Raw genomic sequence first — 27,965 nt, forward strand, 5'->3', positions numbered from 1 at the left:
AGCACAGGCTTTTGCAACAATTCTTGCCTTCATTAATTATGCTGTTCCTAGCTAAATGATAGGGTGATGCTATTTCCATTGGTACTGCCAGGACTAGGGATGACTAACGAGATATTTTGTGCAGAAGGGTTGAGAAAGCCATTAAAACACTGTAGCACAGAAATATTATTATTGTCATTGTTACTATTTTGCTCTCTAAGCTCAAGCTAATGGGTTTTGTTCCTAAATAAGACTTAGCACTTATTAAATGCTTACTGTGTACCAGACAGTAAGCTTTATATGTATTAACCCATTGATAATTCTTGCAACGACCCCATAAAGTCAGTGCTAATACTAGTTCAGAGTAAGTCATAGATCATGTTGTGTGTCTGTGTGTGTGTTGTGTTTGTGTGTGTGTGTATGTGTATAGTGTCTTTGGATAAGTTATTAGGTGATGCTACCAGAATTTGAACTCGAATATTGGCCTCCAAAATCCCCATTAGAAGCCACTGTACCATAGCAAATTGTTTGATTGTGATCCCTAGTATAGCACAAGACTTTTTTTTTTTTAAAGATTTATTCATTTTTTATTGGAAAGCCGGATATACAGAGAGGAAGATATTCCATCCGATGATTCACTCTCCAAGTGAGCTGCAATGGCCGGTGCTGCGCCAATCCGAAGCTGGGAACCAGGAACCTCCTCCAGGTCTCCCACATGGATGCAGAGTCCCAAAGCATTGGGCAGTCCTCGACTGCCTTCCCAGGCCACAAGCAGGGAGCTGGATGGAAAGTGGAGCTGCCAGGATTAGAACCGGCACCCATATGGGATCCCGGTGCGTTCAAGGCAAGGACTTTAGCTGCTAGGCCACGCCGCCAGGCCCAAGACTTTTTGTTTATTTGAATTTAGTGTTTAAATTATCTAAGATAGTAACTGTCCTTTCTAGTGTCAGCCTAAAATGAATAAGTGATTGATTCTTAAGGCAGAGTTTGTTCTGGACTGGGTGGAGTCTGTATTCTGAAATCCATGTGTGACAGCAAACAATAGACCTATCCCAAGAACGTGGACAGAAGAAAGACATGCCTGTACCAGGGACTTTTCTTGGGAGGTGATGTTAGCTCATTTATGGGGACATGGTGTCAGTTAAGTTCTCATGCAGGTGGGTAGCTAGCCTATTGTGACTCACACAGCAAGCTGCAGTAGCCATACTGTGCCTGCTCCATGTCCTTCTGGCCTCAAACTATCGGGTAAGGCAAAAGAGATTTCATTTGGCTATTGAGGTGGGTGTTCAGACACCACAGGTTAACATGCCACTTGCAACCGACATCAACATCGCTTGTCAGAGGACTAGTTTGAGTCCAGGCTGCTCTGCTTCTAATCCAGCTTCCTACTGATGCACCTGGGAAGGCAACAGGTGATGACCCAAGTACTTGGGCCCCTGCCATCCATTTGGGAGACCTACATGGAGTTTTGGGATCCTAGTTTCAGCCTCACCTAGCTTTGGCTTTTGTGGCCATTTTGGGAAGTGAAGTAGGGGATGGGAGATCTCTCTTTTTTCTCTATATTGTCTTTTTCTCTCTGTGTCAGTCTTTCAAATAAACAAAATAACTCTCTCTAAAAAAGTAACTTCATCTCAGTATTGATAACTTTCATACCAGAATGTTGAGGGAAATGTATATTTTAGTCCAGCACTGCAAGCCAGTGTAGTTAATGCACAAGGTGGTAGGATGGATCTGGGAAGAAAAATAATGGTTTTCAGCATTGAATTCAAGAGCTTTGAATTTTAGTGCTAGTGCTAGTTCGTTTGTTCTCTCTCTCTCTCTCTTTCCCTCCCTCGCTTCTGCCCTCTTGCCTGCCTTCCTGCCTTCCTTCCTTCCTTCCTTCCATTGTCTTAATGCAGCTTTGCTCTGTCTGGACAAATAATGTGGCGAGCATACATTTTGGAGTCATGTTGTGGAGACCTGTTTACCCATTTAGTCACTAAGCTTGGGCAAGTTACTGCATATTTCTGCTTAGACAATGGGAAGAAGTAGAAAGGTAAACTGGTGGAAGGAAAAAAGAAAAAAAACCTTCCTCAATACAAAATGAAATGAGGTACTGAAAGCATATTGAGCAGTACCTTACATAGCAAGTGCTTTAAACAATGGTGGTATTAAAAAAATTACTACCCCAACTGTACCTCTGGCAAGCCTGCTTTCTGTAAAAAAGAATCGGGTTTGGGTTTCTGGGGGTGGGGACTGTTTTCCCTATCAAGGTTCATTTGGATATTTATCACATCATTTGCAGGCCATACAGAATTAACATAGAAACCAGCCTGCTCGAGATGTACTGAATTTTGCAGTCTGTCTTTAGTGGCCATGGCAGTGTCAGACCCCATGATTTCAGGGGCCTTCCATGGCCTGCAGGTAGGCTACTCCCCTTTGCTAGTGTTTGTCTCCCTTCTATTGCACAATGCATTTGTAGTTGTGTGTGTGTGTGAGAGAGAGAGCGAGAGAGAGAGAAAGAGAGAGCTCTCTTACACCATCCCTCAGGGACTTAAGATGGCATCTCAGCAAGCTCCCAGGCAAGGTGAACTGGTGATGGTGGTGTGGCTGTTAGGGTTTATCTTCCACTGGGGGTTCTTGGCACCTTGCCTGCCAGCCAAAATGTAAGGAATGTATTCCAGGTTTCGGTACTCAAGAGATTTAAGTGAGAGCTGAAGAACTTTGGATGGTTGGCTGGAAGTTCTGTCCAAGGGCCTCCCCTGAAACCTCCTTCTCTGGTGTTCTGTAGCTTTCTGTTCCTCTTGGGGTTAGTCTCTATAGAAGAGCTCCCTCTCTCTGGAGCTGTCCCTAGCCACAGTCATGGAGTGGTTCTGTCTTTAAAGGCCTGGAGGCAGGACCCAAGTTCCCAGGTCTAGCCAGGACCAGAATGACAGCATGCATCCCAGCTTTCACTCCCAGGTGGAGCTGTGTGGGAAAGTTGAGTCATTTGTCATGCACCAGTGTGGAGGCGGTGGTGACATGCCATCACCCTCCTTCTATGAGTCTAAGTAGAGATTGTTGCAGGTGTCAGGTCTTAGATGTGCAGGAGCATGTGTGGTCCAGAGCAGAAACCCTCCCCCTCCCAACTCAGTGCTAGGCCAGGACAGCCTCCTTGAGCACTGCATTTACTCTCTTGTCTGATGGTCCCTGAGCCCCATGGAATGGAGCAGGAGCAGGGTATTGGCAGTGGGGAGCCCAGTATTTATTGTGCTCAGTTATGTCCTAGAAATCACGGCAACCTTCCTGGTTTTAGAAAGGGACACAGCCGCTCTGTGATCAAAAGGGATGAAATTCCCAAGGGTATCTGGGCTTGCATAGGAATGTCACCTGGGTGAGGGCTGAAACCAAAGACTGCTTACAGGTGATGCAGTGTGCCCAAGCAGGAGCATTCAGAGCTGCTGTTGTACTTGCTTCCCTTCCTGTTTTTTTTTTTTTTTTCAGCTTTGTTGTGGAATAAAAAAAAAAATTTTTAAATTTTCTTGGTCTCTGTGACTTCTTGTCCATAGCCATACCACCCTGAACGCGTTTGATCTTGTCTGTGGTTTCTTACTGGGGGCTAATGCCTCTGTTGTATTAGCTGGGTGGTCTTGGGCAAGTTTCTTAATCTTTTTGAATTTTTTCTCACTTGGGCTAATGACACCTGACCTAAGCAGCTGTGCAATGGGCTGAATTGCTGTGCTGCTTCTCACTCTGTTCTTCGGTGCCAGTCAAGTGTAGCCGGCAGAGAACAGCAAGGGAAGGGGGACGTGAGGGCACATGACAGCAAGCAACAGAAAGTCCATCTACTTAAGACTTAGACCAAATACTCACCCATGTGGCAAGTAACATGGCTGGGGCTTCCTGAGTGGAGATTCTGGTGGTGGCAGCATTCTCTGTAGCATAGGAATCCACAGGAGATATGGGGTACCATGTAGTTTACTCCTGGTTTGGCCTTGAACCTGCTGTATGGCTTCAGACAAGTCAAGTGCTAGCCCCTGGGACCTCAGCTGCTTCTGTAAAGTAATGAGTAAAGTGACAGCTAAAGTCCCATTCATGGCCATATCCGCATGAGGAATGTGCTGGGGCAAGAGAGGTTGTGGGATTGCCCTGGATCTCCAAGCAGGTGTGTTTCTTCTGGCCCCTCTTGAGTCCCAGGGATACCTGCACAGTTGGGGGAGCTGGTTTACCTTTTGCAGAGGAGTCGGTGGATCTGGGTTCTGAGTCTGAGAGGGATCCTCACCATGCAGATAAGACTAAGTGACACATCCCCAGTGTCGGCAATGCCCGCATCGCCGCGTACCCCGAGCCGAGCGGAGGGACTAGGGTTACAAAAAGACAACACACAAGACAACACAAGACAACACGCAGTGGGTCACTCTTGTAAACAGAATGCCATTTATTTGGGGTAAGCAGGCCTCTTTTTAGTCTTCCTAGTTCCTCCCAATATTATTCCAATGCTCAGGCAACTCCTAAGCTCCCCTGGGGGCATCTTAAGAAAGGGAAGCAGGAAAGAGGAACTTGAGGTCAAGCCAGGAGCTAAAATGCATTAGACCAAGATTGCCCATTCTGTTACCCCTTAGAAACAAGCTAAGCTGTGGAGTTAACCCTTGGAGACCAGGGCCTGCACCCCAGGGCTTCAGGGAACTGAGATATAGAGCCCAATGTTGTGTGCTAATTTCTACATCCAGACAAGTCCCCCTTTGCCCTCCTGTACCCTTGTTGGGAAGTTGGTATTGTGTTAGTGTGCTCTGTGAGTTTTCTTTTCCCTTCTATTTTATTTTTAAGTTTTCTAAAGATCTTTTATTTTTATTGGAAAGGCAGATATACAGAGAGGAGGAGAGACAGAGAGGAAGATCTTCCATCCATTGATTCACTCCCCAAGCAGCTGCAATGTCCAGAGCTGCACCGATTGGAAGCCAGGAGCCAGGAGCCTCTTCTGGGTCTCCCATACGAGTACAGGGTTCCAAGGCTTTGGGCTGTCTTCGTCTGCTTTCCCAGGCCACAAGCAGGGAGCTGGAAGGGAAACGGAGCTGTCAGGATTAAAATTTGTGCCGTATGGGATCCCAGCACATGCAAGGCCGGGACTTTAACTGCTAGGCTGCAATGCTGGGCCCTTTATTTTTAATTTTATGATACAATTCCTAGGCTCTGGGATTTCCCTTATCCCCTCACCAGATTCCCTACCCTCAAATTATTTCCCCCATATAGTTGTAATAAGCAGTTCTGTGTGTTTTCAAATTGAACCTGTTTGTTTCTTTAAAGGCTTAAGCAAAGTACTGTAATTCTGGGGGAAAGATGTGTAGAATATCACATTTTAACTAGAGATCTATCTGAAGTTCTTTAAGACTGCTGGAGACCTGCTGCAGGTGATTTCAGAGTTCACAAAGGGTGTGTGGAGTTGGTGATAATGAAGATGCAGACCGCTATGACTTGATGCTCATAATGGACAACTCAAAAGCTGCATTCTTTATGCAGAAATCACAGGTTTTCGCACAACATCCAATTATTTCATTTTTACTTCATGATTAAAAGAATGGTTACAAAAATAATTCTTAAAAACACTGTGATCATTTTACTTCAAAGAAAACATTCCCAGCAAACCATTAGTCATTCAAACCTGCAGTCTTCTAGCTGAGGCCAGAAACTCCATGGTTGGTAGTACATGCAGTTACATAGTGACGGGATTTACTTACATCCAAAATCAACTTTCACTAAAGTTAAACTAGTATTACTTAAAAAATCAAGAATACAAAATTTAAAAGAAAGTGTATAAATGAAAGGAATTTATAAGGGCATATATCATAGATTCTTATTAAATCTTACAGTCAGTCATGCACTAAGTATTATCACCTTCACCTAGTACTGATTCAGTTGTTTCTTGTTCTTTTGTTAAAGAGCAGTGAGAAGAATCAGGGCAGCTCAGTCTTTTTATGAATGGAGGGTTTTAGTAAGAACCTTCTTTTTATTTTTTCAAACTGTTTTCTTTCCCTAAATATAAGTGCCAATATAAGGTAGAAATTTCAACCCAGTTTCCCCTAGGGGCTCACAACATTATCTCCCTTTTAGAAAGTGCCCCATATGCTTTCTGCTTTACATAGTGGGAAACCAAAATGCATCATTCCATGTATTGTAGCAGTTATTATCAAGCCATTTCTTAAGGAGAACATTATGCATCTTAGGATAAGTTCCAGGACAAAGGTGGGCACATAGTAAGACATTTGAGAGTAGTATAGGCTCAATTGTACTATTGTGTGTGGTTAGCTGTATCTCATTGTCTTAAATTGCCAAAGACCCTTTCACTAGAACATGATTGATAAAAATCTGTTTCAGATATTATGCCAGCTACAGAAATCATTTCACATTTGCAGAAAAACAACAACACCCTCGAGAGAATTCCAAGAAATATTAAAGAGGTGACCGAGTGTCCATAAAATGTGGTCAGGCAGCAATGAGGTGATAAGAGAGACTTTCTGCTGGGCCTTGCAGTGTAGCTGGAAACACATTGTAGCCTTGCCAGCAGGAGAGCTGTCCTCCTTACACCCAGTGTACTAAATAGATTCAACCCAAGCCTTTGTTTGAACATTAAAGAAGAACTCCAAGTCAAACTGAAACAAAAACGACCAGTTTGGAGATGGTTGTTTTGCACATCTGTTAAGACAGTGCTTGGGACATTGCAGAGTTTGAGTTTTGGCTCTGCCTCTGATGAAGCTTCCTGTTAACAAAGGCAGGAGGTGATGGATGGCTCATGTATTTGGGTTCTTGCCACTCATGTTGGAGGACCTGAACTCCTGGCCTTGGCTTGGCCCCACCCTGGCTGTTAGAGGTACGATAGTGAACCAGTAGGTAGATCTTTTTTTTCTTGGTCTCCCTGTCTCTCTATCTGTCTCTGTCTCTGTCTCTTTGCCTCCAGATAAAATTAAAGTAAATATATAATTAAAAGCAAAGAAAAGCACTAATTCCAATTTGTCTGGCTCATATTTCTCTTTGTAAAAAACTGCTCTAGGGTCTGGCATTATGGGGTAATGTTAAGCTGCCTGCGATACTGGAATTTCATATGGAAGCCAGTTTGAGTTCCAACTGTTCTATTTCTGACCCAGCTCCCTGCTAGTGTGCCTAGGAAATCAACAAATGATGGCCCAAGTATATGGGTCCCTGCACCTATGTGAGAGACCTGAATGAAGCCCTTGGATCTTGGCTTTTACCTAGCCCGGTCCTGGCCATTGCAGCCATTTGGGGAGTTTTTCTTTCTCTCTCTCCCTCTCCTTTTCCCTCTGTGTCTTCTTCTCCCTCTCCTTATCTCTCTTACTGTAACTCTTTCAAATAAATAAATCTTTGGGGGGAAAAGCCTGTGGTACATCTACTCCATGGAATACTACTCAGCCATTAAAATGAGTGAAATCCTACCATTTGCAATCAAATGGTCCCAACTAGAGACCATGATGCTCAGTGAAACAATCCCAAAAGGACAAATATCTTATGTTCTCTTTGATATAAAGCAACCTTCATGCAAAATATAAGATCAATAGCCCGTTCAATACTGTGTTTTGCTACATCAGGGGGTTTGATATTTTTGTCTTTATTTTTAATCATTCAAAAAAGTTTTGTTTTTCTTATTGATTTCCTCACTAGCTCATAGATCATACAGTAGTATGATTTGCTTCAAAAGGTCTTTGATTTTCTTTTTCATTTCTTCAGCAACACATTGGTCATTCAGTAGCATGTTATTTAACTTCGTTGTATTGTAAATATTCTATTTTTTTTCTGTTGAGTTTGTTGTATGGATTTTCATTTAAGGGGATGTATAGTAACTGTGTAGTTCAGACTGTTACATACAGGTGTGAAGATACAGTGCAGTGTGCATCTCTACTTCCAAATCAAAGATGGACTCCCAACAAAACTGTTGAATGTGCCTTGACAGTAGGGTCCTGGACTCCCTGCCATGTCAATGCCTACAATATCAGGATACACTTAAACAGCAGAATGGCTTCTGACTGATTGTGAAGGACTATACTATTGTAATGACCTGGGGGAAGACTATTGTAATGACCTGGGGGAAGACAGTGGGGGAGGGGAAGGAAATCCTGAAGTCAGTGGAACTGTATCATGGAATAATAAATAAATAAATTTTTTAACAATCCTCCCTTGAAGTTTTATTTTGTCTAAAGGGAGAGATTCCATTTGTTGATTCAGTATCTCAGCTTGTGATACTTTAAGCAGTTTGTATATAAAACTGTTGGAAAAATATTTGCCACTGGAGTATTTATAACTGCAATTCCCAGTTTCAGAGAAGTTCTATTTTAGAAATCTTTATAATCAGTATCGTCAGTTTTGCTGCATAATTAAGAATCCTGTTTGCCTGCCTCCCTCTCAGCCCATCTTATTTGCCAGTCTATTGCCTGCACTTTTGGGCTCAAGGTCAGCCAAGGATTAATACCTTTAGGTCTATTTGCCTTGCCTCTTAGTTAGCTGAATTTAGCTATTGAGATAACAGCATTTGCCTGTGTGTGGAGCGAAATTTTAATCTTGACCTTTGGTTGTAATTTTGAGTTGCACAATCGATTCTAGTAAGGTGAAAGATCAGAACAGAAGGCAAACCTAATTACATTTTTAATGACATTTCAGAATATCAGTGGAAAAATTAAGTGTTCTAAAAATCACACCTTTTTTTTTAGTTTTAATCCAGCTATTTTTATGAAAACACAACATAAGATACTTGCTTGAAAGCATTTGTTGAAATAACATTTTGAAAGAGATTTTAGCCCAGCAGCTCTTTGATACATAATTTGATAAGTTGTTTAAGCTAATACCTGTTTGGGAAAATACAGATTTTCTGAGTCCAGGAGTTCACATGTTGACTATATTTATCACCTTTACATCCATTCTAATATAGATGTTCTTTTCAGATAATGAAGACCTTGAAATGGGGATAGACTGTTTTCTGAAGTTCTTAGTTTCCAAGTCTTTGTACAGGAAGCAGAGAGGAACTCTCATCCCCTATCTCAGGAGCCCCATCTGTAAGCTCTGCTTATGTTCTAGACAGCAGGGAAGGAACTGTAACTGTGGGAGGATTTCATGGGTCATGGTGACCTGAGAAAGTCAAAGTACTACTCCAGCCTTGTGCTTGCAATTGAAAGTGGTATAGCTTGGGGAGGGAATTTCCTCTTTCTTGTATTTTTCTCATGGGCATCTAGTTTTATAATTGAGATACAACCTTAAACTTGCCAGCCTGTTGTTGTCAACAAATATCCTCGAAGAAGGAAACATCCTCTTGAAAGTAAAGACAGATTTTTAAATGTCTGTTTATAGTTTGAAGACAAAAATTCAAAATAACACTTCTTAAAATTACACAAATAATGCATGCTCCCTATAGATATTTTGGAAAATAGACAAGATCTTAATAAAGTACATTATATAGATATTAGCCGTATGCCAATAAAACATACTCATTGTCCTACTTAACATTTTGGTGTCAGAGAAAAAGCTGAGTAACAAACATTTTCAGATGCTGTCTTATGAGGAAACCCATGAAAATGGAGTTGCTCAACTCTTTTGAGAAGAAAAGGTACCAGAAGATTAAATACTTTCCCAAAATCACCTAATGAGGAGGTGGCAAACCAAATCAACAGTGCTCAGCACTGGAGTTTTCCAATCAGCCACTGGTGCAGGTCTCTCAGTGAATGACTCAAGAGCCAAGACAGTTTTTTTTGTTTTTGTTTGTTTGTTTGTTTGTCTCTGCAGTCCCCCAGCTGGCTGCTGAGCAAAGGGACCTATGTCTTCAACAGAAACCATCTGACCATGTCCCAGGACAGACCACAAGTTGACAATGGATCAAAGCAGTTGTGTTGTTAAGTTGTTCACCCATGACTCCTGTAGGGGAAGAGTTGTTTGCCTGACAGGAGGGAGTTACTGGTGGTAGTCAATTTAAGGAATTCCTAACAGAACTTGCTAGCCTGACAAAGACAGAAGAGAAATTTCCCCAGCCGTCAAAGAAAGCCGACTGCCAGACTTTGTTCCAGAGACCTGTTGAGCTAAACCATTATTGAGAGATTGTTTCTTTCCTTCAATCCCTTCTAGAAAGAAACGCTTTTGGCAGCAAAGGTGGTAATGACCAGTATTTCAGAGGCTCAGACTCACAGATGGGTAAAATGGCTGTTGGAATCGAGCACTAAGGCCACCGGTGCATAGATATTGTGAATAATCCTGGTGTTAGTGTTTTCCTTTCTTTAAAATAAGCTCCAGTTTAGCCTAAGTGGATCAGAAAAGGCCTGAGTTTGCATTTCAAGGTAGGAACCTGGACATGCCCCATTACCCAGCTTCCAAACCATTGCTGTACTGCTGAAGCTCATCTTCCTTAGTGGAAGCATTATCTCAGCACCTGCATCTTTTCAGAGACCTTATGACCTACAAAATACTGGCAATAAAATCTCCTTCAGGTTCCAGCCATTATATTCATGTCCCCAGAATAACCTACTGCTCAGGCTACATCGTTTGAATGGAGACATTAGCCTCTAAGTTTGGGAGACTACCCCAAGAATGCTTACTTGGAATTCATGAAGTCAGAGGCTCTTACAGCTAGAAGGGAGAGTAGAGATCACACATTCCAACTTTATCATTTTGTACATCAATAGAAGCCTTGATGCATGAGTGAGTGGTTGACACCTCATTAGGGCTGCTGTTCAGAAAAGTTGTTATTGAGCAAATAAACTTCTGACTTCTTTCTTTGTGTAAATGGCACCATCATTGTGGTCAACCAATATCAATCTTTGTCCCATATGAAATTACCTCCCATATTAAAGTGCTGCCCAAGTCCTGCAGGTCTTCTGTTGAACTCTTTCCCCCATATAGTCTCTCCTCCCCATTCTACTGTTGCCAGTGGACATGGTATTTTCCATGACGGATGTAGAAGCTCATCGTCAAGAGTGTGTGGTCAGCCCTCCATACACTGGTTCTGCCTCCATAGATTCAACCGACCACAGATCAAAAAGAACATGTCTGTGCTGACCATATGCAGACAGTTTCTGTCATCCCCTGAACAATACAGTATAACAATTATTGATATCATATTTATTTTGTGTTAGTTACTGTAAGTAACTGATTAGAGATGATTAAAGCAAATGGGAGGGTGTGCATGGATTATTTGCAAATACTTGGCCCTTTTACATTAGAGACTTGAGCATCCCTGAGTTTTGGGATCTGTGAGTCTCCTGAAATGGAGAGTTGACTCAGGGCAGTAGAGGTGAATGAAGGAGTGTGAAATGATGGGGCACTGGGGATAGAGGGGTGGAAGGAGATGAATGTTTGTTAGTACCCCTTTATTATGACTTTTAGAATCTGGAAAACCTAAGTCCAAATGGTGTGCTTGCTTGCCGTTGCTGCTGTTCTTTCTAAGCTGATCATTATAATATCTGATTCAGAGAAATCTTAATAAGATTGTCTTCTGCTGGGGGCTAGGGAACCAAAGACCAGTCCACTGTCCAAGCATCCTTAACTCACTTGCACTTTATATTAAAGTCCTTCTCCTAAGGAAATAGTTCCAGACTTAGGTGTTAGATTGATAAGGAATCTACTTCCAAGATGTGTCGACCTTCAGTTGGAGTTTCCTTCTGGTTGTGTTCTGGCTGCTCTCATTTCCCATTCAGCTCTCTGCTTCTGGCCTGGGAAAGCTGTTGAGGATGGTCTAAAGACTTGGGACACTTGTACCCTGTGGGAGACCCAGAAGAAGCTCCAGGCTCCTGGTTCCGGATTGACTCAGTTCCAGTCATTGTGGCTTCTTGGGGAGTGAACCAGCGCATGGAAGATCTTTCTCTCTGTCTCTCCTTCTCTTTGTAAATCTGCCTTTCCAATCAAAATAAATAAATCTTAATTTTTAAAAAATATCTAGATGATGTTTACATAGTTGATTAGGGTGGAAAGGATCTAGGGTTAGGGAGAAGTGGGTGTGATCATTGTTTCCAAACTTTCTAATTCTTCTTCCCATTTCTTGGGAGAAAGGGGAGATGGAGGATAGGCTATACCCAGCCTCCCAACAATCCCAATACCGAGGATGGGGAAAGGCCACCTGATAACAACCCAGGGTCACAATGTGGCACACAATCTGAAGGTTCTGCCCAGGTGGATGTGATAGTTCTGAAATGTTGTCGATCTCACTGTCCTATGGATGAGGAAACCCTTCCAATGTCTGTTGGCTAACACAGTCAACCTTACAGTCTTCATTCACCCAGATATTTGCTGTAATCATTTGGTGGGGTTGTCCATATGTTCTGTTCTCCATTCTCTGCTGTTGTACCAGATGTCCTCTGCAGGCCCCATTGAGCTACCTTGTCCTCTATAAGCACCATGGTCTTTATACCGAGGAGGACCAGTTCTCCTGTGTGGGCTCATGAACCTAAGTCAGGCAACCTGAGCCAGCTGGAACCCCCACCCCGGGGCTCACAAATCCAGCATCCACCATGCATGCAGGCCCAAGGCCATGAACCATGAGACCTAGGACTTTCCGGAACCCCACCCCCGGGGCTCAAGGACCTTGCACCCACCACACAGATGGGCCTGATGACCTGGGCCAGGATACTCAGATCCCTCTGGATGCCTCACCTCTAGGGCTCATGGGTCCAGCATCCACCTCACATGTGGTCTGAAAGTCCTAGGCCATATGACCCAGGCCCTGCTGAACCCTGCCCCACACCTGGGACTCACAAATCCAACCCCCAGCACACAGATGGGCCCCAGGACCTGGGCCAGAAGACCCTGGCCCCTCAAGGCACCCCACCCCTGGGGCTCACAGATCCAGCACGCACCTCACAGGCGAGCCCAAGGGTCCCTCCATCCCAGGGACTCATGGTTCTGGCATCGACTACCCCAGACTGGCATGGCTCACCTCAGTGGGTGCTTCAGCTTTGTTTGATCCAATCTGCTCTGAGTTCCAGTTTGTGCTGGCTGGCGCTGCAGCCTAGCCTGGCCTAGTCAGCCTGAGTGTGAACTGGTTTATGTTGTGGCCCAACCTGGCTGCTTCTGCACCCCATAATATGCCAGTGGCTGTTACGAATTGGTCTAGCCTGGCCAACCCCCTGACCTGACCCACATGCATGCTGGCCATTACTGTAATGTGGTCTGATTTGGGCTGCTCCTTGCCTTAGTTCTTGCTCTTACCTGCAGGGATTGCAACCTGACAAAGGAGTTCCCCAAGCTCCTTTATCTGGTCTCCTCCCAGTGGCAGATCTTGCACACACTGGTGGGTCTGAGGCCCAGGTAGACTTTGTCTACATCTTGTCCTAGCAAGAACGGTGTCCTTGCCCAATCAGCCCATACCCTTTCCAGTTCTTACTGTTGGGTGTTGCAGCCACACCTGGTTTATGCCCAGACACAGCTCTTACATGGTTCAGTGGAGCCAAGACCTAACCCAGCCTATTCTGTACGCATCCTGACTCTCACAAGTACCAGTGGGTGCTGGAGTCTAGCCCAGTCTGGCCCTTCCCAGTCCACACCCATGCCAAGGGAGATTCCAGCCATGTCCATCCCAGAACAATGCCCGGTTGTGGTTCTTGTGTTCACCAGTAGGAATTCTAGCCCAGCCAGGGCGTCCCCTTAGCTCCCTAACCAGACCTGTTCCCAGCCACATTGCGTATGCCAATGGAGATTGCTGTTCCACATGTGAGCCCACATGCTCCCCACCCCTGACAGATTTTACCTCCAGACCTGATTCACTCATGTATTTGTTGATATCATGACCAAGCCTTGCAGTATCCATTCCTTTTTCTGACATTCACTGATGGGTTCCATGTTGTAGTCCTGAGCTCTACCCCAAAATAAATAAATTTTTAAAAAAAGGTATCAACTGGCAAGTGTTTTGTGTATGTAATGACAAAACTTGAGATGTTAGAATCTCTGTTCCCAAATTAGAAACTGTTCTTGGAATTGCCTTCTGTGCCCCATCCAACATGACTTGATGTTGACTTGAAATTATTCTCGGAAATTGTCCGTGGTGGGTTGTAGAGACTTTCCTTCATCTTGCTCAGGCAGCAATGGCTTCCCTCTACCACCCCAAGCAGTTGTAGCCCATATCCTTTATTGTGTACATTGATATACATTGACTTGGGAAACTTGTAGTTACCTTGGTTTGTCATTTAAGTACTTCAAGTTCACTTAACAATTGGCCATGGCTTCCTTGGGGAAGGATAGCATCATATTTTTCTTTTCTTTGCTATGTCCATCACAGCGATGAACTATTTGCTGACTGATAGGTCTAAAGTTATGTTTACCCCACACTTTTGAAAATGCCACTTCTGAAAATGATTGAATAGCCTCAAGAGACCTTTAAAAATAGTTTAGAGGGCCAGTACTGTTGGCACAGCAGGTTAAACCAACACTTGTAATACCTGTATTCCATATGGGTGTCAGTTCAAGTCCAAACTATTCCACTTGCCTAGGAAGATGGTCAGAATATTCAGTAACCCATGTTGGAGACCAGGATGAGGGTCCTGGCTCCTGGCTGCAGCCTGGCCCAGCTCTAGTTGTTGCAGACTTTGGGGAGTGAACCAGCCAATGGATGATTTCTCTGTTTACCATTTTTTGCCTCTTTCTGTAACTCTTTCAAATAATAAGTAGATAAATATTTTTTGAAAAGATTTAGTGTAGGTTCTCATCTGGCTTGAGTGAGGAAAGTAGGGTCTTCAGAGCAGTGAACTGGCCTGATTTTACAGTAAGTATTATTTGAACTTCAGTTTTAAGTTTGAAGAGAACATGTAAAAAGTCTGACAAGATATTCTATGATAGAATATTCTAGGTAGACAGTGGGATTGGGGTCAGTCCAGGTGCAGGGAAAAGCATTCTCCAGTTCAGATAGAGGGCGATTATGAGAACAGACATTTTAGGGCAAGTTGCCTGGCATGTTTAGCCAGACCTTGCCAGTCTAATCAGCTGGGCCTTGAAGAGAGCGGGTGGACTATTTTCCTAGCACTGCCATAATAACACCATACACAGTGTGGGCGTGGAAGCTTAGTGCAGATGCCTGCACTGCTTGCTAGCATGTCTAGGTTTGATCTCCATCTCTAGTTCCTGAATTAGGCTCCTGCTAATGCAGAGGCTGGGAGGCAGTGGTGATAATTCAAGTAATGGAGTTCCTACCTCCCATGTGGGGTACCTGGCTGTAGTTCTCAGCTCCCTGCTTTGGTCTGGCCCTGCCAGGGCTTTTGCAGGCATTTAGGGAGTGAGTTAATGGCTCTGTCTATCTTCCTCTTTCTCTGCCTCTCCATGAGATAATTAGTTAAACAGCAACACCATCTTTCTTACTGTCTTGGTTCATTTTGTGCTGCTACCCAACAGAACACCTGACAGTGGGTAATTTACAAGAGATGGACATTGATTTCCTCATAGCATTGTCCCTGGGAAGTCTAAGATCTCTGGTGTGTGGTATGGGTTTCCTCGCTGTGTCCTCACAGGACAGAAGGAAGAAGAGTGTAGGCTTGCAATGGACCACAGACATTTTGATAGCTATATTGATCCCCTCTTGGGGAAGGAGCCTTTGTCATGCAAACACCTTGCAGAGGCCCCAGCTCCCAACACTGTTCCATGAGAGATGACGTTTCCAACACACGAATTTGGGGGGAGGGGTACATTCAGACTGTTGCCTTTGTCTTAGAATTCTCTAGGTCTGAAGTCCAGGATGAGTCTTACCACACTGAAATAAGTCTCCATTTGCAGGTTTCCTACTCAGTTGAGACTTGGTGTGTCCTTAATGAAGCTTTTCATCCTGAGTTGGCAACAACTGCTTTTTGTCTTCCTCCTCCCAGTAAATGCCAATTCTATTTTGGCAGTTGTTCAAGTCAGAAACCTTGGAGTCGTCCTCAGGGCCTCTTGTTTAGAAGGCCCATTCCATGAATCTGATGCACTTTGCCTTCAAAAATTACATCCAGAGTCTGGCTCTTTCTCATTATCTCCTATATTTCAGCTGGATTGCTTGCAGTAGTGTTTTTATATGTTTCCTGTCTCCGACTCTTGTACAGCTTCACTCTCAGCACACAGCAGCCAGGGAAGCTGGCGCTCCTCTGCTCATCTCATTCAGTGTGAAGACCCAAGGCGTTATGAAGGCCAAGGAGGGCCCCACCATCATTCTGATTTCCCTGTGCTTGCAGCTGGCATTGCTTGATCACCAGCCTTTGAAGTTTCCCATCTGTCCTTATAAATGCGTCATTTAGGGAGGTGGATTTCAGGTCCAATAGGCGGCTGGTTGCCCCACCTCCTTTGGTTCTTCGCAGCCCACTGCCTTGCCCCATTGGCAAAGTAACCATGGTCCCAGTGGAGGGAGTTTCCTTGTTTGACTAAAAAAGTTGGTAATAGCAGATTTCTCATGCTTCCCCAATCCAATGGCAAGCCCAGAGTCATTTTCCAGTTCTGTTGTTCTCCTGGCCATCCTGTAGTGGCAGCTGCTACCATAATGCAAATGAGCTGTGGGATTTGAGGAGGAGCAGATGATCTTAGAGAAAGTGAGTGGTGGAAGCAGGGATAGGCAGGTGGTTCTTACTTTATGTTAATTGTATCAGACTTGCAATGTCTTTCTGTTCAGCTGGGCACAGGCCTATGGATTTGGTGCAGGAGACAAGCATCTTTGAGAACAGTTACCTCTTGATTTTGAATATTGAATCTAGGAGCCAGTCAGGAGATGAAAGATACAGGCAAAGCCTTTCTTTAAAGGATAGCAGGGTGGGGACATTGTGGTATTCACCCCACACATTCTCTTGTTTTGTGTTTGAGTCTTAAAAGAGTCTGTGCCTGTTTTTTCTTCTTTTTTTTTCCTTTTTTTGGTTGTTGTTGCATGGAATGGGCATATTTTAAAAAGTTAACGAGTGTATCATATGACACATTAGTCATACACAAATGAGGTCTAAAATACATGCCTCATTCAATAACAGGGTAACCAAAGAACCAAGAAGGGAGCTAACATTCTAACATCTTAACATCAGCCAAGGGCATCCGAGGTAACATGCGATTGATGTGCTGTGTCCTGCTTCTGTCTGATAGGTCATTGCTTGTGAGCAGCAGTATGACTCCTCCTATGACGCTCGCTGTGACGTCTGGTCCTTGGGGATCACAGCCATTGAACTAGGGGATGGAGACCCTCCCCTCTTTGACATGCATCCTGTGAAAACACTGTTTAAGATTCCAAGGTAGGACACAAGATGGCGCTCTTGACTCATTAGTGCATTGTGAAGCAGGCTTGTTAGAGGGATAATAAATAGTTGGTAAGCAATTTCTCTTCAAACGTGAGAAAGCCTGATGGCAAAATATTTCTTTTTGGAAAAACACAAGGGGAGAGGGGAGAGGGAGAGGAAGAGGATGTTTCTGAAAGATAACACAGACTAAGAAATGTTAGGGCCGTATTGTAACAGTTGATGTTTTCAGCACTCTGACTTTTCTGAGATACTGTTTTTGTGTGTGTGTGTGTGTGTGTGTGTTTTGCTGAGAGGATTGCAGATGCAATTTTGGGTTAAGTAATATGTATTTTAAAACTTGTCTTTTTCTTTTTGGGTTATCTACTTGCTCCAGTATTTAGAAAAATTGGAGAATGGAGAAAATGTTTACCACATTTCTGTCTCCTCTCCCCCCGCCATCCCCGCTCACCCAGACTAGCACTAAATCTATCAGAAAAATACTGCATCAATCCTAAATTAATTTCCATCCATTAATTTTCGTTTCTATAGGAAGTTGTGCTGAAAGAGGGTGTTTGGAGGGTAGTTAAATGCAAGCATATTTTCTGTTGTCTGCATTCATCATGAATCGTACCAGAGGTTTGGTTGCTTGTCTCTCATTGGACTCTGGCTCTGGGTGGCCAGTTAAAAGCTCTCCTTTCAGAAAATGAAGCTGTGGGGGCTCCGTCCTTGCTGTGGTGGAGATTGATGGATAATTTGTACCTTGCAAATGGTTCTTTCAAAGGGAGGCTCTCTGGGCAGGCTGGGAACCATTTAACCGGTTAACAATACAACTATTGCCCTTTCCTTATCTGCACAATCACAGAGCTACCACAGCCTTTAAACATTTCTGCTGATTGCAATTTGCATTTCTGATGAGTTCTATTTATATGCAGATGAGGCTCTGGGGCGTTCATCATCATCACGTTATCATTTTATTTTTACCTAATCCAGATGTGAGGAGCCGCCACCCGCCATTCCAAAAATGACTCCCACTCATGTCCTGGTAGTCTTCTTGCCTGTTCCACACACAAAAACAGGTCATGGTGATTAGAGGAGCAGATGAAGCTCCTGGCTTTTAAAATTAATTGTCTGGTGAGTTTTCAAAAGGACGGAAGATTGCCGAAACCCAGAACGACATGGTATATAGGAATATGTCAGGAAATGAGAAATGATATCTGTGAGGATTTGTGTGTGTGCACCCTGATTTTTTATTTTTTTCACAGATGGTTTATTGCCTCATCAGTTATTTACTATGGCAACATAATTTCCCCAATAATAGGCTTAATGTGTACCTTCTGATTTGCATGATGGATATGGATTTGGTAAGAGATCATCTACCTTGGTATATCTTTTTTGTTTGTTTCTTTTTTTTACTATGTGTGCACAGAGCGACTATTCAAAAATTTTGTAAGGTAATGCATGAATGCATGTGAGGCAGCTACCAAGCACTGTGTGTGTGTGTGTGTGTGTTTAAATAGACCCTTCATCTCCAGTGACTCTGCAGAGCCTGTATGTGGGTTCAGCCAAGCCTCTGATCTCTGATAATCAGTATACTCCCACTCCACTTACCTCTTCTGGTCACAAATAATTAAGCCTCTGTCGCCTGCCTCAGAACAGAATGAATCTCACAAATAGGACAACTGCTAGAAAATGAGTCTCATCCCATCTTCCATTGAAGCTGAATTTCTGTCTTCCTTGTATCCTCACCTGCCCCTTCTCCGGTTGTGGTTCCCATGCAGTTGGTGGATCAGATGGCATTGTGGTGTGTGTGTGCAAATGCCACTCAGCAGATTCCCAGAGAGATGATGTGTGCTCCACATTTTCTGTTGTCACAACCTTGGCAGGCAGATCGACATTCCTGGACAGAAAGGACAGGAGCTTCACAGGCACAGGCACATGTACTGTACTGCATTTGTCTTCCTAAGACTAGGGAAAGCGTGTTGGCTTTAGAGCCATAGCGTGATGTATAGGAAAAAATCACTCCATGAGTATTGTACTGTTGTTGCAGGGTGTGAGCAAGATCACACCAGACATGTCTAAGGTTTATTAAGGAGTCTTTATTAACCAGGCTTGGTGATAAAAGGACCCACTAGAAATAGCAAATCACAAGTCCATATGGAATCTAAACAATTGTAATCCCAAGAGGAGCAAATGGTTATTACTCTCAAGTCCATCCATTAAGGTGAAGACCTCTGTCCTAGCTTCCCCAATAATACAAGTTATCCTAAGAGACATGAAACGAACAACCTGGACATACTTAACAAAGCTGGCTTCTCTGCCCACATTCTACTACTGCTAGGCCTCACCTCTCCTGGAACTCCTGATAGTACACAAATTAGAAATATAAAACATCTTGGCAGTGCTATCTTCATTGTCCCACCCAAGCAGTGAACAGAGGATGGGGAATACAGACACACAGGGGCCATGCTCAGGGGCTACCTGTCCTCAGAGGAACTGGGGAGGCTGAGTCAGAGGGGCAGAGCAAAGGAAGCACTCAAGAGAGTGAGCCCTTCCTTATCCTGAGCCTTTATAGGAACCTGTGAGGGGAATGGTTACACAACAATGCAATACTGCCCCTCTCAGGTGACCGGTGTGAGTCACAGGTGGGTAAGAATGAACACGTAGGTGGTGGGGAGGAGTGGCTTCCAAGCTCATGTTCCGGAACTAGCTGCGTACCTGGCCACAGTTGTGTTTGCAGAATTATGGACTGACCTGGTGTGTGTACATGCATGCACATAGGTGATATTTATACTACCTAAAATTTTTTAAAAGATTTATTTTATTTGTATTTGAAAGGCAGTTACATAGAAGGAAGAAGAAACAGAGAAAAAGAGAGGACTCTTTTATTAATTAGTTTATTCCCCAAATGGTCAGAATGGCCAGGAGCCGGGAGCTTCAACTGAGGCTCCTGTGTGGGTTAAGAGTCCCAAGAACTTGTGTCTCACTGCTTTCCTAGGCCGTAAGCAGAGAGCTGGATGCGAAGTCATAAGGAATGTCAGGACTGTAGATGGAGACTTTGCCTACTCAACCATAGTGTTGGCCACATTTTCTGAATTTTGAATGCTATTTTGAATACTAATTTTGAATACCTCCTTCCCTCAGAAGAACTCTTTGATGAGGAATGGAGAAATTCAGCATTTACATATGTTTAAAAAGTGTTCCTCTAAGTATTTGCCTGTGTTTCATTTTTCTCCACCCTGTCATCCTAAGGAGAAAAACAAATGACAAGTAGTGATACAAAACCTTTGAAGCTGTTTGGCTGTAGAATGATTTTTTTTTTTTCCATTTCAACATGAGTATTTTAAGTTTTCTAGAATTCTCTTAAATTAAGTAATGAGGTCCCTGTCAGAGTACTCTGGGATCCCTCAATACTGCGTGTGCCAGATCCTCTGGCTCTCCTCACCAGCTCTTCCCTACCACCATTCCTGTACTGGAGGTGCATCAAATAATTTACAAAGCAAAGGGAACCTTGACCCAGGCAGGGAAGAAGTGACTTTCATGACTTGTCAAGGACTTTGGAGTTAATGAAGTGCCAGTTACCTGGGACACAAGCACTTCAGTTGTCAACAAAACTGATAATGACACAGGTTCCCTGGACACTGTCACAAAGCAGGAAGCCAGACCTGCCCGGATGTGGTTGATTTGCCATCACACAGGTCTCTTTACTCTTACCCACTCTGCTTCCACCCACCTTCTTTTGTTTTGACCTTCACATTGGAAGATGATACACGAAGTGATCGTGACCTGGCTTCTAAACACTGTGTGACTCAAAAGCTTTCCTACATTGCAAACACCGAGAAATTATCTGCTGATTGGCAGAGCATCCACTATTTGCTGAGCCTGTCAGCCTGTGTCATCTTGTCTAATGCCTTTGCTCCAAAAAAGTCACCCTTCTCTGTCGCTGCTCTGGTTGCTGCTGTTTTTCTCCAGGAATTAGAAGAGATGAGAGGAACAAAAACCATTTCTCTGAACATTAGTGCTTTTGACCTTCTCATGACTTTTTCCTGAGGACTCCTTTAAATACCCAAGACTTAGAAGGATCTTTCAGATGACCTGCACGGGATTTTTTTTTTTTCACTTCAAAGGAGGTCTGTTTCACAGATATTGTAATTGTAAGAACCAGTAGTTAAGAGAAATATATAATTATGTTTGTCTCTTGGTTTATCATCTCTTGGCTTAGCATCTTTGGCTCATGACCCCTTTCGCCTCCACAGAGGGGATCAGGAGGACAGAGGGAATCAGTGTGGGTGTGTTTACTGGACAAATACTGACAGCTGTGTTGCCTGCCCATGTATTTGGGGCCAAGTAGCAGCTAACCTGTCTAGAGTCTCATTCCACAGTGAATACTCCCACTTTATTCCTTGTGGGGAGATTCTGGGAATTGTTGAGATTCCTAGCAGAAACATCCTTGGCTGGGAATGGATGAGGGCAGGATGGCCTGAATGTTCCAGTCTCTGAAAGCTGATGGTTATCATCTGTTCCTACAAAGAACTTGCTCTGCAGTACACAGCAGGAGAAAAGAAGTCAGGATCAGCACGGATTTACCTTTTAGCTTGCTGCCTTCACCAAATGTCGGCTATTCCAAATTCAGTAGTAACCAACTATATTAATTTCCACAAATTATCCAGAAATTGATGGCTTGAAACAACAGGAGTTATTTTCTCAGTTTTTTAAAATTTTTTTTAAAGATTTATTTATTTTTATTACCAAGTCAGATATACAGAGAGGAGGATGTTCCATCTGATGAATCACTCCCCAACTGAGCGCAATGGCTGGTGCTGTGCTGATCCGAAGCCAGGAACCAGGGAACCAGAGAATCAGGGAACCTCCTCCAGGTCTCCCACACGGGTGCTGGGTCCCAAAGTCTTGGGCCACCACAAGCAGGGAGCTGGATGGGAAGTGGAGCTTCCGGGATTAGAACCGGTGCCCATATGGGATCCCGGTGCGTTCAACGCGAGGACTTTAGCCACTAGGCCACACCACCGGGCCCATTTTCTCACAGTTTTTGAGGATACCAGTCCCAAATCAACAGCAGGACCCACATTCCTTTCAGTTTCTCTAGGGAAGAAGCCTTGCCTCTGCTCTGTCCTCTACTGTTGGATTCTGGCATTCCTTGGTTTGCAACTTGACCTTCATGTGACCTTCTTTGTGTCTGGGTTTTGTCCGTCTCTTAAAGGTTGGATTAAGGGTTCATCCAAATGAAGGGTCCGTTCAACTCCAGTTCTGTCCTTGATTACTTTGGCAGGATTCCTTATTCCAATTGAGGTCACATGGTGAGATTCTGAGTTTGTCCATCTTCAATCCATGGTATCAACTACCTTTTGTGGGTGAGAGATTCTACAAGAAACTGACCTGGGGATAAACTGCAGACTGATTAGCTAAATGATGGTATAGATAAAGGCTAAGATATCTCTGTCATTCTACCTTTAAAATAAGTAAAAATATGTAAACATAAAATATAATTGAGATCTGTCAAGTGCCAGTGTATTTTTTGGTGAGTATAAATACATTTAATCCCCATGATGACTCTGAGAAATGGGTACTATCACCACACCTTTTTCCGGATGTAAAAAACTGGAAGTCTAAGGTGGTTATGCAGTTTTCCCCAGGCATGTATCTGGAGAAGAAAAATAATTCAAACTGAGAAACTTGACTTTAAAACCCACACATTCGATACTACACTGAAAAGCAAAAATCTCCACCTTACAATGTTTGTTGGTGAATTATGTGATAAGCATCAGTGGCAAAAGGAACATATCAAAATGAGCAGGAAAATGGCCTGGCCTTTTAGAAGCTTACATTTTTTCCCATTCCTAATATTAAACTGACATTGTCAGCCTGACAGAATTTTATTGGCATTAATTATTGTGTCTGCCAAGGATCTGAAGAACAGAAATCAAGAATGTTGTTGAATGGTTTCTCTTCATCAACATTGATTCATTAATTTGTGACCCCTAATCCAGACATCCATCTTTTTCCAAATGTGCTTTCAAGCTGTGGCCTTTTGGTTCATAATCTGGAACACTCAAGACAAATGTTTGAACAAATGGATTGCAGAGCATATGTTATGTTAAAGCAGAAAGGTCCTTGATGGTATCATTATTGCTGCCCAAAAGTTTCTGACCCATCACACCCTCCTTGAAAAACCGACACTGCCAGATCTTGGCTATTTCTGCTGCAGCCAATATCTCCCTTTTGGCCCTCCTCTTTGTCAGAGGAAAACCTCCCTCCTGACTTTAGGGAAATTGGAAATCTGTTTCTGGCATCCTGAGTTGGAATGCATTTCTCATGGAAATGGCATTTTAAGCAGTTATTTAGGAGGAAGTGATAATAGCTGAAGTTCTGTATTTTGGGTGCAGTATTAGAGGGTTTTTTTTTCTTTCTTTCTCTCTCTCTCTTTTTTTTTTTTTTTTTTTTTTTTTTTTGTGGCGAAATAAAGTGTTACAGCCTGGTCTGTAGACTTCAACGCTCTAGAACTTTAGGCTTATTGGGGGAAAAAGTGTTTTCCAAATTCAGAAACTCTCAATTTGCAAAAGTGCTTTGGAAATGCAATTAACTCATAGTTTGAGTGTGCCCAAATCTTCTATCCTAGGATATGGTTAACTGTCCATCTGAACTTGGTCTTGAGTTGGATTGGGTTGGGTTCTTCTGTTGTGAAGATGAATAGGACAAGGTTTTGTTCTGAATAAGCCCTACTTTTACTGGCCTCATTCATTGGGAAATTGGGGAAAAGGAGAGGCATTTTGATAGAAAGAGAAAAAGAAATCAGACTTGGAGATTTCAGGGTTTGGAGCCTCTTAGATAGCCTGGACTTGATGGATGGAGGGGCTGAGGTTGGCAGATTGCCCCTTGACCATTTTAAATCTAAGAAATCTGGGATTTAATGGCTACAGTTGATTCTTATTCTAAAACAAAATGCTTGGACTACATTTGTATTCTGTGCAGGCATATGCTGCTCTCCTCCTCCCCCCTAACGAAAGATAACTTTTAATTCCCTTAACTCAAACCCAACCATTCCTGCATGGAAAGCAGTAGTTGTTGCCTGTTCTTCAGCCATGAGAGGATGCAGAGGCAGCAGTCAGCCCTGAGTCACCAGTAATTATCCTACTATTACAGAATTGTCACCGGACATTTTCCCTTAGGGCTGTGAAATATGAGAAAAAGAAATTAAGACTTGACTATTGTTGTTGAAGTGTAATGAGTGAGGGGTGGTGGGTGTTTAATGGCACAGTAAGGCTGACTTTGCCCCGGGGAGCTTTGGTTTCTCTTCACCAACCTGGGTCACTTAGCTATTGGCCTTTTAAGCAATGAACCCTAACAGTTCCTGTTTCACTCATAAACCAAGAAGTGCTAAGAGAATTAGTGTCATTTAGCATTTATCGAAAGCCTAATAGCCAAAAAGTTTTGAAATAGTCCAGTAAGAAAACAATTATTTTTTTTGAGTCTCTCTCTTTCTTTGGGAGCATTCTGATCCAATTTTGAATGGGTTGGAACCCACAGCCTTCAGAAGCCTTTGAAGGGGTCCCCTTTACTCCCTGTACCCCTCATCACCTGGGAATTTCCTCTGGCCCAGGACTTGACACTCCATTTCCTTAGGAACCCAGTAGCTGCAGGCATCTGGCAGAAGTGCCCCAGAAGACTTACTCTCTGTGGAACATGTTTCTAAATTCTTTTTTAATTTGAGGCAAGCAGCTGGGGCTGTTGGTTCCTGTGCAGGTGTGCTCGCCACACCTCTGAGAGGGAGAGGGGAGAGTTCAGCTTTCAGGGATCAGGTAGCAAAGAATGAGCATCCCTTCAGGGACTGGTGGTGCCCACCTGTGCTGGGTAAGTGGCCCACACTGTGACAAGGGAAAGACCAGAGTGGCGAGAAGTTAAACTTAAAGCACCGTCTGCACTTTCTCCCTCATTACCCTGCTTTCATTATTTTGGTACCACTCACTTTGGCTAATTCTAACTTCATTCCTAAATGATGGTGAGATGAGCAAAGAGGATAGGCAAGGAAACAGAGCTCAAAATAGTACACAGGAGTTGAGGCACCCTAGTTTCTCTGGACTCCAGAGAAAACTAAGCAGAAAATGGCTTGACATGGTGGGTAGGCACGGGTCTGAGAGAGGAAGAGAGAGCAGGTGATGGTCTGGAGGAATGTACTTCATCGTGGGAGCTGCCCACTCAGGGAGAATCCTGGAGCAGGTTCAGCCAGTGTTATTTGCAGGAAAACGTGTGGTGGTCATGCTTGGGTGTTTGGTCTAGTTATCTACTGGGGTGGACCAACCATCCCATTCCCATACTTGGTTGCTAAAAACAATGATCATTTACTATTTCTCATGCATCTATGATCCTCCTGATAGTACAGCAGATCTGACTGGGCTTGTCTATTGATAGAAAGTCAGCTGGGGGCTGACTGACTTACAACAGCCTTAGTTGGGGTGGTTTAACTGGATTCTGCATGGGTTTTCCATCCTTCAGCAGGCTGGCCAAGCTTGTTCGCATGTTGGTGACAGGACTTTGAGCAGAGATGCATGAAGGGATTGAAAATCAGAGCAGTTTGACAGTTTTCATTCAGTCTGCCAGGGTTCAAGTAGCAGGTCTGTTACCATCAAGCTGTGTGAACTTGAGGAGATTACATCAAATATCTGCATTCCTCTTGGTAAAGTGGGAAAGTGACTGGAATCAGGCTCAGAGAGCTGCAAAGTGCTGCAAATTGCTCAGATTAATATCTAGTTAACATTCAGCATGTGCTGGATGCTACCAAGGGTAACACCTTAAGGGTGTAGTGATACTTTAAGGACTTTTCTTTCCCATGTAGTTCAAGAACCAAAAGCTTCCATTCAAAAAGAGCCACCCATGAGGCCCATCATTTGAATAATTCAGCTAATTGATTGATTGATGCTTAGATGGGGAATTGAAGGAGAATGAAGACTGATTGCTCAACCCATAAGTCCATAGTATTTAAACTTCAGCCATCTGAAAAAGCTCTGTTCTAAGTATACCGACAGTTCTTTGTTAATAGATAAACTCCAGAGAGATTTGGATGACTCATCTCAATACACACGCAGAGTGACAGGATCTGCCCTTCATAGAGCAGGGTTGGCCTTGGTTGCCACTTCATTTTGTCTACAAGGAGTAGTAACATCCCCTGACATGGCTTTCCCCATCAGTTCCAGCTTTTGTTGAGGGGCAGCCCAGGATATTCTTCCTAATTTTAAGGTCAACCTTAAATGCTCTTTAGCATCTTCAGTCTTAACTGCAATCCTTAATGTGTCCTTGCCACAGGTGCCAGAGCTTATGATGTGGCCATCTCGGTCTGTTACTCTGCTTACAGTGCTCTGCAAAATGTCACCCCATCCCCCAGGAATTCCTAGAAACCTCCCCAAGTCTGCTTCTTATGTGTCTATATGCACTGAGAGCCACGGTCATTATGTGGCCTCTGCCTTGGTATTTATCTTCCCTCGGGCTTGGTCCACACCTATCCACCCATTTTCCTTCAGCCCACTTGTGCCTCGGGGGTACAAGGCAGGGTACTCCTCAAACTTCAGTCTGGAGTGCCCAACCTCTGGGTTTCACTCAAAGGAAGGGAGGCAGCTCCTCAGAGCTGGAGTTCTGAGCTGTCTTCTACCACCTGGGTCCCAGAGAGAAAAATGCCTGGACCAGAGCCTTCCCATGAAGACCAGCTTCTGGTCTTGAGCTTGATTGGATAGTATCAAATTCCTCTAGAAAATAGGCTCTTCTGTTTTTATACTCATTCTTTTTTCATCAATCCCTGGAGCCAGAGAGGAAACAGAACCCACATCACTGCCTCCACCTCCCTGCACACTTCCTCTGCCTCAGACCTAAGCGTTTCTGCCTCAGCAGTCACTAGGCAGATGCACTTATATCAGTACATTGCTGAGGGAGGAGAGCAGTAAGGGAGAGGTAGTGACTGTTCCCAGGGTTTCCAACATGGGAATGTGTGAAGTGATCCCTCGGGTTCAGAATGAAAATATTAGGACTTGTATGCTTCTCTTTTAACATACAGACCAATAAGCAAATGATGCTTGTCTGTTACTAAGCATGAAGATTGTCACTGTTGCCTTCACTCATTCCAGATAACCAGACTGCTGTCTGGGGTTGGTCTTCAGGTAAAATCCCAAGGGAGCCCACTGCATAGGGGCTGAGGCAGTCCCATCTATGGGTTCTGTTTTAGAATCTTAGTACTGTTGGTGAAGGGTGGCTTTTTGAGTGGTTCTGTAGCAGATGCCATTGAGTTTCAACTAAAGAGGATGTCAGAAAAGGGCTAGTGGCCTTAAAAGATTTCTGCCAAGAAAACTCGGAGTGAACCTAGCTGCCCCAATACATGCATGAGTGAGGACAGAAAACACAGCTGAGCTGATCCTACTTTGCCTCCCAGGACAGCTCTCCCTCGGCCAAGTGAGGTTAGAAGCAATGACAAGCCAGTCAGATCTGCCAAGGGATCATTTATAAAATTCAGACTTGCCATGAAGACTGTTTGAGACATGGATTCACAGCAACTGTTGTTAATGATGGGACTTATTCCTGAGGGCATTTTCTGTGTGAGATGTTTTATTTATTTATTTTACTTTATCCATTTTTAAAATTTAATGATTCCTGTGTGCAATTGATAGGGGCTGAAATAGTTATTGGAGTTTATTCTCAAACATTTCTTACTGACGAATGTATGATAAAGTATCTGGAGACTAACTATTCTAAACCAGTGACTTTGAACTCCGGGTTAACCACTGTACTGTTTTGCAATTGTTTGTTTTTTCAAACTTACATGTTCTGCCTTATACATAATGTCTGTTA

At 43.6% G+C, this 27,965-nt stretch overlaps 1 protein-coding gene across 3 annotated transcripts in view; it reads left to right on the forward strand.

Moving 5' to 3' along the window:
* Positions 1–27,965, forward strand: part of MYO3B (myosin IIIB) — a 545,106-nt gene that overhangs the window by 82,159 nt on the left and 434,982 nt on the right. For all 3 annotated transcript variants that reach the window (XM_058664616.1, XM_058664615.1, XM_058664617.1), the window contains one exon: positions 16,993–17,138. In XM_058664616.1, coding sequence (XP_058520599.1) covers positions 16,993–17,138 — 146 coding nt within the window. The remainder of the gene's footprint in view (positions 1–16,992; positions 17,139–27,965) is intronic.

The sequence above is a fragment of the Ochotona princeps genome, chromosome 5 (genome assembly GCF_030435755.1).
Source record: "Ochotona princeps isolate mOchPri1 chromosome 5, mOchPri1.hap1, whole genome shotgun sequence".
NCBI lineage: Eukaryota > Metazoa > Chordata > Mammalia > Lagomorpha > Ochotonidae > Ochotona > Ochotona princeps.